Raw genomic sequence first — 12,075 nt, 5'->3', positions numbered from 1 at the left:
GGGCTCTGGTCAAAAGTAGTGCACTATAAAGGGAATAGGGTGCCATTTGGGACACTGGCTTTGTCTACAAAGGGGCTGATTGAGCTTCAGCAGCGAGGCAGGCAAGCAGCCTTATCAGAACAGTGGGATTGTGAATTCTCACTGAGCATCTGGGCTCTTGCCCTCTCAAATTCAAAGGGGCTTTACTGGCATGGGAAACATATGTTTACATTGCCAAAGCAAGTGAAATAAACAAACAAAAGTGAGAAGAAATTCTCTCCCTCTCTGATAAAAGCTAATGCCATCTCCCCTAGACATGTTCATCTGCCTAATGCAGCTCTCTCCTCTCCAGCAGGCCCCAACACAGGAGGAGAGCAGAACAGAGCAGCTCACTTATGGATAGATCCCATCACAGAATCACAATGCTTCTCAACACAAAAAAGGGCAACTTCCTAGATCCAAGAAGTCAGGCCATCATTCTAAATAACAATTTGTTCTTAATTGACCTGCCTGGTAAAATAAGGGTTGACTAAAAATAAATAAACAAATACCCTAGGTGTCATATACAAATAACCTATTCAATAGATGTTCTGTCTGGAGACAGTGGATAGTGTGTACTTGGTGCTTTAACTTCAATGGTGGAGTCATTGGAACGCTTATCTGGTGCTAGTGCATGTTGGATCAGATGTGCACCAGGTTGCATTCCGGCCTGGGAGCAGGGGTGATAACAGTGTGTGTGTGTGTGTGTGTGTGTGTGTGTGTGTGTGTGTGTGTGTGTGTGTGTGTGTGTGTGTGTGTGTGTGTGTGTGTGTGTGTGTGTGTGTGAGAGAGAGAGAGAGAGAGAGATAACAGTAAACTTAACACTAAGTGCTGTTAATGGCTCCCATGTTGGACAGAGAGCCATAATATACTGTAGCTCTGATTAGACAGCATCTGGGGGTGAAACAGAGTGCACCTGTCTGGATGGAACACAGCATTACCTTATCTGAGTCTCAAATGCCTAAACCATATTCCCTATATAGAGCACTCCTTTTGACCGGAGCCCTATGGCCTTATGTGCAAAAGGAGAGTAAATCATTTGTGGGTGCTGTTAAATCTTTTTTGCAGACCTTTTCAATGTCACCCTGCAAAATGCAGTTTTTCTTCCATTTGTGTTGTCGGCTGTGACTCATCCCATTCTGCTAAACCTCCAAGCAGCTCTAGTGGGACTTATGCGCTTCAATAAACTATTTTTATGAAAAGTATAATCAATGCTACTTTATAATTTACAGGGAGGGGGTGGGAGAATAAACTTTCTGTACAGTAATTAACCATTCCTCTCTAGTTAACGAGGAAACACACTCATAACACCAGCTTGCTTGCGTCCCAAATGGAATCCTATTCCTTTTATGGTGCACTTCTTTTGAGCATACGGCCATAGGGCTCTGGTCTACAGTAGGGCACTTTAAAGGAAATGGGGTGCCACTTGGGATGCAAACATTGACTCAGTTTCCTACCCAGCAAACGAAGGGGGACAAACTTAGATGAAAGAAACAAAGCAACATCCTCAAAATAGGATGGATGCTGAGGAGACTTGAGTCAATGGTGGCATCCCAAATGGCACCCTATTCCCTATATGGTGCACCACTTCGTGCACTATGCAGGGAACAGGGTGCCATTTTGGGACACGGCCAATAGGTAACGGTTGCCTTTTAGTAATGCATAAGTACCGGTATATCAAATAGCAGGGGGAAGAAAAAAAAGAGTGGGACAGTATGGTTCTTCATTACAATCCTTACTTGTGATTCAAAGCTGGTGACATGTTGTGTAAATGGATACCATAAGTGGTAAATCACTTTCATTGGAGAAGAAAGGATTGCAGCAGTAGTACAGACAGCAGCAGCACAGACAACAGCGACAGCAGCACAGGCAGCAGCACAGACAGCAGCACAGACAGCAGCACAGACAGCAGCACAGACAGCAGCACAGACAGCAGCAGCAGCACAGAAGATCTAAAGGGAGAGCATACAGTAACTCAGATACTGTACGTCACGTGGAATAACATTCATGTTGGGTAACATAAGTAGCCAGAGAAGTACCAAATCCCAGAAGGACTGCAGTAATACACACCAGGCAGTGTCCTGAGCCTGAACACAGGAGATTAAGCCTGGTGGCTGGTGCTTATCTTGGACACTGGGGTGGACATGATGCTGCTTGATGCTCTGTAAGCCCTTCTCTCTGAATGTAGACACAGCTCACACACAGGCCTCTTCACCCTCTCCCTCACCCTTCATCCATACCTCCCCATTCACCCCTCCATCCATCTCACCCCACCTCGACCCCCCCCATTCACTCACCCGGTCTCCAGGTCTGAGCATGGGTTCCTGCTTGCTCCCCAGCTTGTGGAGGACGTTATAGGCCACCTTAATACTCCGTGTCCAGAGTTTTCCTACAGGGACCAATCAAAATAAACACCGGTTATCGATCTGTTTCAGAGGCTAAGGATCCAGGACAAAGATGGCAGCATGTTTGTAATAGACTCACTCCAAACCACCTCAGGAGGAAGAAGAAACAGAGAGCACATCAAAGAGCAGCATGGGAAATAATAACATGTAGGCTGCTTGAGTAGGTCATGTTTGAAAAGTACAATAAATTGGCAATACAATCTCTTATTTTATCTCATTTTAGGAATCTGGTTAGTGGGTAATAATATTTTAGCATATTCCAGGATATGAAGGTAACTTGAACCTCCCTTTTTGGATGATGAAATAAACTTAAATTTGAGCCAAATATTTAACATTCCTCACAACTGAGGAAAGTTCTTTAGTCTTCAGGCAACTGAAATGTTTCTGGGATAGGTGTTTAGTTGAAAAGGTAGAATGCTCCATTCAGTATTGCTGTGAGTGTTGTGTTAGGTGACTGATGGCAGATGCAGATATTATGCATGATCAATCTCCTGTAATGATGTGTTGTTCTGTACTCCAAACGAGTCTTGATTTCCATCAGAATTAATGAATTAGGGCGGGAGGGAGGGATCAGAGGGAGGGGGTGGAGGGAGGGAGGGAGCGGAGGGACCCAGGGGAATGAGCAGAGGGGCGGAGGGACCCCAGGGGGATTGAGCTTCAAGTGGGGGGAAGAAACGCCAAAAAAGCATTTGTACTAGTATTAATGAGAAAGCAAACAACTTGCCGGTGTTGTAGTCATTACAGCGCACCGTAGCAAAATGTTTTAAACCGTTGTGTAATGGAAAACAAGCGTTTCTTATTGGATAAGTTCAGATGGTTCTCCCTGTTTCAGTCTGTTTTCTTCCATTTGCTTGCTAATGATTACCACCCAGCTCTCATCTGCCTGGTTACTGTAACTATTCTCCCGATGCTGAGAGGAAAAGTAAGCCGAGGGTGTTCCTTGGAGGTTTCTGAGCTTGCATGGTGACAGTGTCCGTGCGACGGTTTCCGTCTGTTTGCGTCGAACGGCACCCTATTCCCTTTATAGTGCGCAAATTTTCCCCCACAGCCCTGTTGGTCCTGGTCAAAAGCAGTACACTATATAGGGTATGGGGTGCCATTTGAGACACTCTGGCTTTCCTTTGAGGGCTGACTGACTCAGTGGTGACATGGGGACTAGGTGACATCAGAACTGGCAGCCTGGGAAGTGGAAATGAATAGAGTACTGGAACGGACGCCAAAGCGCGATCTCTAACCAGAGATCACATTTTTTCAAAAATGTAAAACTATTTGGTGGAATGTGCTTTGTGGCTGCCCAAACGAGCAAGTGAAATTGTCTTGAAAACAACGTTCATTTGCTTCGACTCTAGTGTTCCATTTGTACATGTGCATTTGCGGGGCACAACAAAAATAAACCAAGCCAAGCATCACAACGTTCTTCTCCCTAAATTCCCTTTCCCCTTAGTGTCTCATTCACGTTCCGACTGTACACACAAGCTCCCATTAGGCCTACCGAAATAAATGCTCATCAAAACAGATCTAACTCATTGGGTACATAAGCTAGATTTCTTGCCAAATGACAACAGTTTTATCACAAATTCAAAATGGACAAGTTGATTGAAGTAGGAAATATATACGTTCCAACATGCTGCAGTTTTGAGATAATGGCGTCTATTTTCCGCTTAAGCTACTTTGCAAACGGCTAGTGCCATTTAGAATTGGTTAGCCTAGGCTATAACCCCCGCACACATACATGTTCCCCACTGAAAATATGCAAAAACATCAATTGGCTAAAGACAAAGAGCGTATTTTCATCAGAATCATTAAGCCTAGGCCGACTCACCAAACTGATGTCGTGGCCGTAATTCACCATGCAGCTTTCAACGTGGAATTGTTCAACCATTTAGAAAATTCCAAAGAACAGGCAGAATAAATTAAACATCTGTGTATATATTTGTAAAATAAAACATTTTGGTTTGTAACCCTGAAAAAATTATTTCAACTTGGCAAATTGAGCCCCATTTGAAATGATCACTGAGAACAGCTGCTCCAGGCAGATGAACATCATTTCACATGGGCAACTTTTTTTTAATTTACAAAAATATTCTGTTCTATTACTTCTTCTTTTTTTACTATAAAATAGGTGTGTCGACTGTGATAAAGGCTCGGGAAATAAGAGCATCTTGTCTGCTAAATTAACACAAGGTTATGCCATTCCACAGCCATCAGCTTCTACAAGCAAGCACCCCTGCTGAGGTTACTGCCTTATTGAAGATGGTGTTCCTCGATCTAATATAACCAGTTGATATTACGGTTTTAAAAAAATGCATCTTAAATGGCACTTGCTTTATTGACTGAATTTACTGTATATGGGGCAATCTAGTAATTCTGATCTGTTATTTGTAATGTTATGATACATTAGGGGTAACACTTTACTTGACACATAACATGGTCACAACCATGTCATAATATGTCAACAACTGACTTAAGTTGTCATAACATGGTCCTAACACTGTCAAGACACATATTTAGACCTGTTGTGACATACAATACTTTATTTAATGGCTGGTTATGACACATACATAAGTGTCAAAAACCACAAAACCTACAAGGCAAAACATTCCATTACACCATAGCCTACTTGTCAACAGTATTTTTATGCAATATAACATTTTCTGAAATGTACCATACTGAAATATCAATGGTCTGTTGCTGATGAGTGGGATGAATGCAGAAGCAGGAAGAACAAGACAACCTCTTTTTGACATAAGTGCATGTACAGTGCCTTCAGAAAGTATTCATCAACCTTGAATTTCTCATTTTGTTTTGTTAGACTGAATATAAAATCGATTAAAATTTAGATTTTTTTGGTCACTAACCTACACACAATACCTCACGTCAAAATGGAATTATGTTTTTTTTTTAATTTTTACAAATTAATAAAACATCAAAAGCTGAAATGGCCTTCAATAAGTATTCAACCCCTTTGTTATGGCAAGCCTACATACGTTCAGGAGTAAAAATGCTTAACAAGTCAAACGAGTTAAATGGCTGTGATAGGAGAAAACTGAGGACGGAGCAACAACATTGTAGTTACTCCACAATACTAACCTAATTGACAGAGTGAAAAGCAGGAAGCCTGTACAGAATACAAATATTCCAAAACATACATCCTGTTTGCAACAAGGCATTAAAGCAAAACTGTAAAAAATGTGGCAAAGCAATTAACTTTTGGTCCTGAACACAAAGTGTTATTTTTGGGGCAAATCCAATACATTACACCGAGTACCACTCTCCATATTTTCAAGGATAGTGGTGGCTGCATCATGTTATGGACATGGTTATAATCGTTTTTCAGGATAAAAAGAAACGGGATGGAGCTAAGCAGAGGCAAAATCCTAGAGGAAAACCTGCTTTAGTCTGCTTTCCACCAGACACTGGGAGATTAATTCACCTTTCAGCAGGACAATAACCTAAAAGACAAGGCCAAATCTACACTGGAGTTTCTTACCAAGAAGGCCGTGAATATTCCTTAGTGGCCGAGTTACAGTTTTGACTTAAATCTGCTTCAAAATCTATGGCAAGACCTGAAAATGGTGGTCTAGCAATGATCAACAATCAATTTGAAAGAGCTTGAAGAATTTTGAAAAAAAAAAACAAAAAGGGGCAAATGGTGCATAATCCAGGTGTGGAAGGCTATTACAGATGTACCCAGAAAGACTCACACCTGTAGTCGCTGCCAAAGGTGCTTCTACAAAGTATTGACTCGGGGGTGTGAATACTTATGTAAATCAGATATTTCTGTATTTCATTTGAAATACATTTGCCAAAATTTCTAACATTTTCATTTTGTCATTATGGGGTATTGTGTGTGAGATTTTTTATTTTTTTTTATCCATTTAGAGTTTAGACTAACAATAAAATGTGGAATAAGTCAAGGGGTACGAATACTTTCTGAAGGCACTGTACGTGACCAGTCTATCTGGCTTATATGATTCTAATGGTCATAATGCTTCTTGACAGTGTCATATAGTGTATTTTCTTAGTCCAAGTAAAGTGACACAGGATGGTCATAATGCTTCTTGACAGCGTCATAAAGTGTAAAAATATGACTTTAAAGAAATCCTTACAACAAAGGATTTAAGAAACAAACTTTCAAATGAAAGGAAACTTCTTGGCAGGGATAAAAAAAAATAAAACACTTACATAGGTGTCATAACCACCCATAAAAATAACAATTTACTACAGGTTAGACATATGACATGGTTAGGACAGTAAAGTGTTACCAAATAAGGCATTGTTGCGATCTGTTGGCATATAGATATACAAGCATGTTTTTTTCCAGTGCAGGCCTGGTGTTCTAAAAATACATACATATACACTGCCGTTCAAAAGTTTGGGGTCACTTAGAAATGTCCTTGTTTTTGAATGAAAAGCACAATAATATCAAATTGATCAGGAAAACAGTGTAGACATTGTTAATGTTGTAAATGACTATTGTAGCTGGAAACAGACAATTTTTTTATGGAATATCTACATAGGCGTATAGAGGCCCATTATCAGCAACCATCACTCCTGTGTTCCAATGGCACGTTGTGTTAGCTAATCCAAGTTTATCACTTTAAAAGGCTAATTTATCATTAGAACACCCTTTTGCAATTATTAGCACAGCTGACAACTGTTGATCTGATTTTAAAGAAGCAATAAAACTGGCCTTCTTTAAACTAGTTGAGTATCTGGAGCATCAGCATTTGTGGGTTCGATTACAGGCTCAAAATGGCCAGAAACAAATAAGTTTCTTCTGAAACTCGTCAGTCTATTCTTGTTCTGAGAAATGAAGGCTATCCCATGCGAGAAATTGCCAAGAAACTGAAGATCTCGTACAGCGCTGTGTACTACTCCCTTCACAGAACAGAGCAAACTCTGTCTCTAACCAGAATAGAAAAGTGGGAGGCCCCGGTGCACAACTGAGCAAGAAGACAAGTACATTAGAGTGTCTAGTTTGAAAAACAGATGCCTCACAATTCCTCAACTGGCAGATTCATTAAATAGTACCTGCAAAACACCAGTCTCAACGTCAACATTGAAGCGGCGACTCCGGGATGCTGGCCTTCTAGGCATCCCATTTTCTATCTACAATAGTTATTTATAAAATAAAGAAACATTTTTTTTAGTTTCTTTTTAAAATCGGCAAAAAAAATGTGCTTCTTTCAAAAACAAGGAAATTTTTTTGGGCATACTCAAGTACGTAAAAAAAAATAATAATGTAATTACTCGAACAGTCAAAACATCTCAAAATGCCCATCCCTATTCCACACTGAGACCAGCCTCCACCAACGCCTCAACCACACCTACCCCCAGGCTGATGTCACACCTACACTGTGTTTACACCACACTGAGGAGGATGGGGTGAGGTGTGTGTGTATGTGTGAGTGTGAGTATGTGAATGTGGCTTCTCTTTCTGTCAGTTTGAAATCTCTTTCTGTCAGAGACCTCCTGGCGATCTTAACCCTACAAACTCAGTGGATCTCTACTGATTTAATCTACTGCGTAGTAGATTCTACTCACAGTCTTGGGAGATTATTTTTTTTAATCAGCTAGCTCTGTCTTCCACTGTGAAATAAAACAACTATTAGAGCTGGATTATTGCATAAACTACTTGGTTTGGGAGTTTGAGATAAACTAAATGAGGGCACATGAGTAATGCATAATCATCATCTCTATGAATAGACCATAGATGGTGAATAATGGACAGCATTACCTTCCTAGATACACAGCACTACGTTTCCATGATAAGTGATTTCATATTGGAATTACATAGGCCCAAATGCCACCCTGTTCCCCATTTAGTGCACTGCCTTTGAACAGGGCCTATAGGGTTCTGTTCAAAAGTAGTGCACTTGATAGGGAATAGGGTGGCATGCTTTGTATCTACAGCATTGGAGGGAAATGTCCTCATGTCATGATGCTGTGGTGATCTATCCATCGAGTCGACACATCGTTAAATTAAATGGTCGTAATCTGTAAATGTGATTTATTTTTTATTAATCTAAGGACGGCTTAAATGGATACCATTATTTTTGCAATACATAGTGCTCGTTTGTAAAGGAGGATGGTATAGATATTGACTAAATTCCCAAAGTTTAAGTGCAGTGTGAGCATTTAACTAGCCAATTTTAGATGATAAATTCATGTAATTAATTGTTTTTTGGAAACAGAGACAATCATTAGGAGGAATCAATCCCCTATTTCAATAAAAGCTATCGACCATAATTTGACGTTGTAAGCAAACTGTGTCCATGTCATGAGGTATCACACAGCAGAGAAACCAGAGGAATTAAACTAGCAAAGAGAGTAGGGCAGAGAGAACGATGCTCAGAGTGAGAGAGAGTGAGAGTGAGATTCACTCAAGGTTCACTTCAAAGAGTCATATTAAGATTCAGCACTGCACACTGAAGACAGAGTTGTTCACACAGCTCAGGGCCCAGTAGCTCTCTCTCACCTGACCAACCGTCTCTTCCTTCCCAGAGAGCTGGGCCTCGATGCTGGGCTCCTGACAAAAGGAAGGCTGGCTGCAGACATTTCACAGCCTGGTGAACATTGTCCGATCAGCCACCACACTTTACAGATCAATATGTTCCCACCGACAGCCAGACAGACGGAGGACTGACAGACACTGCACTAGTTCCATTGAGGCCTGTTTTAGTGCTGTCTGACTGGAGTCATATGTCTGCGTACCAAATGGCACCCTAATTCTCTACATGGCGCACTACATAGGGCTCTGGTCAAAAGTAGTGCATTATACAGAAAATATTGTGCCCATGTTATTCCTGTGGGGCATGCTGCCTGTCATGTCTCCATGACTCAGAAGCAGGTTGCACTCTCGGATGCGGTGTGCAGGACTGTCTATGGTTCCACCCCAAATGGCACACTATTCCCTATGTAGTGCACTACTTTTGACCAGGACCCATAGGGCTGACAGGGTGCCATTTGGGACTCAGCCTACAGGTCATTTTATTCTCACAGCTTCACAGGGGCCCTTCCCAGCAGTTTGGAATTCATAAGGGCAACTCTACTGAGGCAGAACTTTACTCTTCAAATCATAGTACAGCCCTTGACCAATAATGAATTTTGAGGTGGGACTTGGGAGAAAAACTTGAATCTAAGTAAGCAGAGGGGAATAGTCGGTGTGTATTGTCGCAGTAGTGCAGTGCTGCAACATAATGCAAGACATTCCTGTGTGGTCACTGACTGATCAACAGTGGATTTGATTACATTGACTTTTCATATATCAAGATTCACAATGAACTTTAAAGACCCCTAAGTGAGAGAAATAACATACTATGTCACTGAACTAAATAACTATACAAATGAACTACGTCGCTGTATCAGTGCTTTTGCCACTGTACGATTTACTTCAAAAAGTATTTTTCCACAAACAATGTACACTGAACAAAAATATAAAACGCAACATGGAAAGTGTTGGTCCCATGTTTCATGAGCTGAAACTAAAGTTCCAAGATATTTTCCATACACACAAAAAGCTTATATGAACTTTAACTCAGTAAAATCTTTGAAATTCTTGCATGTTGCGTTTATATTTTTGTTCAGCGTACTTGGTGTTCCTTGTGTGGCTGTCATTAATAGCATTAATATGCTTCAGTGGCAGGTAGCAGTATTGTTAGGTGCTTGCCTGTGTCAAACACACAGTTTTGTGCTCGGCTATGCTGAATAAGGTTGGTGGGAAGGCTGAGCATGAAGCAGTATTTCAAATGGAAACCCTCGAGTACTCCACTGCAGCCCGCACTGGGTTGCATCCCAAATGGCTCCTGCCAGAAGTAGAGCATTATATAGGCAATACAGCGCCATTCGGAATGCAACCATGGAATCCTTCCTAGTTATGTAGTGGCTGGTAAAGGGTCATTAACATAACAGTGGTGCTGCGTCAGTCCTGCATGTCTGGGTCATGGTATCATTATGCAAGGCAATTTACAGTTCTACGTTATAGACGAGCACACCCTCCACTGTTATAAAGCACACGTTGCTTTTTATTATTCTCTCTCTGGTAAGTTGTCTGAAATGTTTCAATAGCGCTTGTGCTGTACCGAGTCAATCCTTGTGACGAGTACATTTGAATCATTTGAGCAGACTCTTAACAAGAGTGACTTACAGTCAGTAAATTCAACAAAGGTAGGTAAAACAACCACATATCACAGTCATTGCAAGTATATACAAGAGTCCTTACCGTAGGTTAAAATGTACAGTGGTTTTCCGTTGGTGTCCATAGTGGTGAGGCATGGGGCTTTGGGAGAGATGGTGCCCCACCTCTGCAGGGCAGCCTCCAGCGACAGGGGCCAGTTAGTCACCACCCCTAGCTGCTCCCCCCTCATCGCCAGCATCTGAGCCCCCTCCGCTTTGGGCTGGTTGGGGTCTGGCTGTTGGACTGGAGCATGAGCAGCACAATCATTTATGTTATAACAGCAAAATAATCCCCAAAACATCCTTAATTACAGCCTATTCCCTACATAGTGCACTACTTTTGACCAGGGCCCTATATAGAGAATAGGCTGTCATTTGAGACACAGCTTGAGATTGTATTTATTAAATACAATAAGAACCTGTAATAATGCTAAACAACCAATACACTAAAATAAACCCATTCAGAAATCAACCGAGCAAAGGATTTGTCTTTGAAGCCTCCATGTTGAATAAGTAGGGATGGCCGGCCCTCTTACCCTCTAGGAGTTCTTCGAAGTCGTCAACGAAGAACTCTCTTAAGGGAGGTCGTTTGGGCCTCTTCAACGTGTTGACTAGCTGTTGGATCTTGGCTGACACTCGACCACCTACTGGAACGCCTGTAGGGGTTAACACAGTTCACTACACATAAACTTCAATACTTCATGGAAACTTCTATATGTCTAATTGGACTAGCATGGCCACTTCTCCAAGTCTTGTCACTTGAGGGCATTCTGAGACGAGACAGCCACATGTCAACGGGTAATATGCAAAGTGTCTTCTCTACAGCAGTGCTTCCCAACCTTTTTCTCTCTGTGCCACCAACTGAATTCTCCTCTGCTCAGAGTACCCCTGAAGTACTCCCTTGTTTATTTCACCAGTAAGCCTACGGTTTCATGGGTCTTCAAGTAGCCCCTGTGGATAGGCCACGTACCCCCAGGGGTCCTAGTACCCTTGGTTTGGAGCCACTGTTCTACTGCATATAGCAGAGCTGTCCCTGTTTAAATCATCTGCTTTTGTTCCAATGACACTATCCTCTAGCAATTTCTCTCCAATGACACCATCTACTGCCATTTCACTCCAATGCCACTCAACACACCAAAGACTGAGGGAGTGAAAAGTGGACACACACACACACACACACACACACACACACACAATCACTTTTTGACAGCATCCCTTCAGATTTAAAACATGGTAGAAGTGGTCAGAAAGTTTCTTTTTGGAGTTGAATGCAAAAACATGCAGGAGATAAAGGTGTTTAAAGTTGACCCATTTTGCATACCATGAGACATTGTTTATAAAAACTTTAACCTTTAATATCAATTCATGTTTGCATACGTTCTAGCTTAAACCCTAATTTACATCATCTGAGGTACCATGCTCTTAAAGAGGGTAGGTGGCATTTTAATCATAATTAACCTTTAATATCCCTTTA

At 41.5% G+C, this 12,075-nt stretch overlaps 1 protein-coding gene across 13 annotated transcripts in view; it reads right to left on the bottom strand.

Moving 5' to 3' along the window:
- Positions 1–12,075, bottom strand: part of LOC115156908 (disco-interacting protein 2 homolog C) — a 245,037-nt gene that overhangs the window by 55,863 nt on the left and 177,099 nt on the right. For all 13 annotated transcript variants that reach the window (XM_029704723.1, XM_029704710.1, XM_029704712.1 and 10 more), the window contains 3 exons: positions 11,138–11,257; positions 10,648–10,845; positions 2,316–2,407 (listed from right to left, as the gene is read on the bottom strand). In XM_029704723.1, coding sequence (XP_029560583.1) covers positions 2,316–2,407; positions 10,648–10,845; positions 11,138–11,257 — 410 coding nt within the window. The remainder of the gene's footprint in view (positions 1–2,315; positions 2,408–10,647; positions 10,846–11,137; positions 11,258–12,075) is intronic.

Source organism: Salmo trutta, chromosome 21 (genome assembly GCF_901001165.1).
Source record: "Salmo trutta chromosome 21, fSalTru1.1, whole genome shotgun sequence".
Taxonomy (NCBI): domain Eukaryota; kingdom Metazoa; phylum Chordata; class Actinopteri; order Salmoniformes; family Salmonidae; genus Salmo; species Salmo trutta.
Note: the sequence above shows the minus strand (reverse complement) of the source record. Positions and strands in the feature narration are given on the sequence as shown.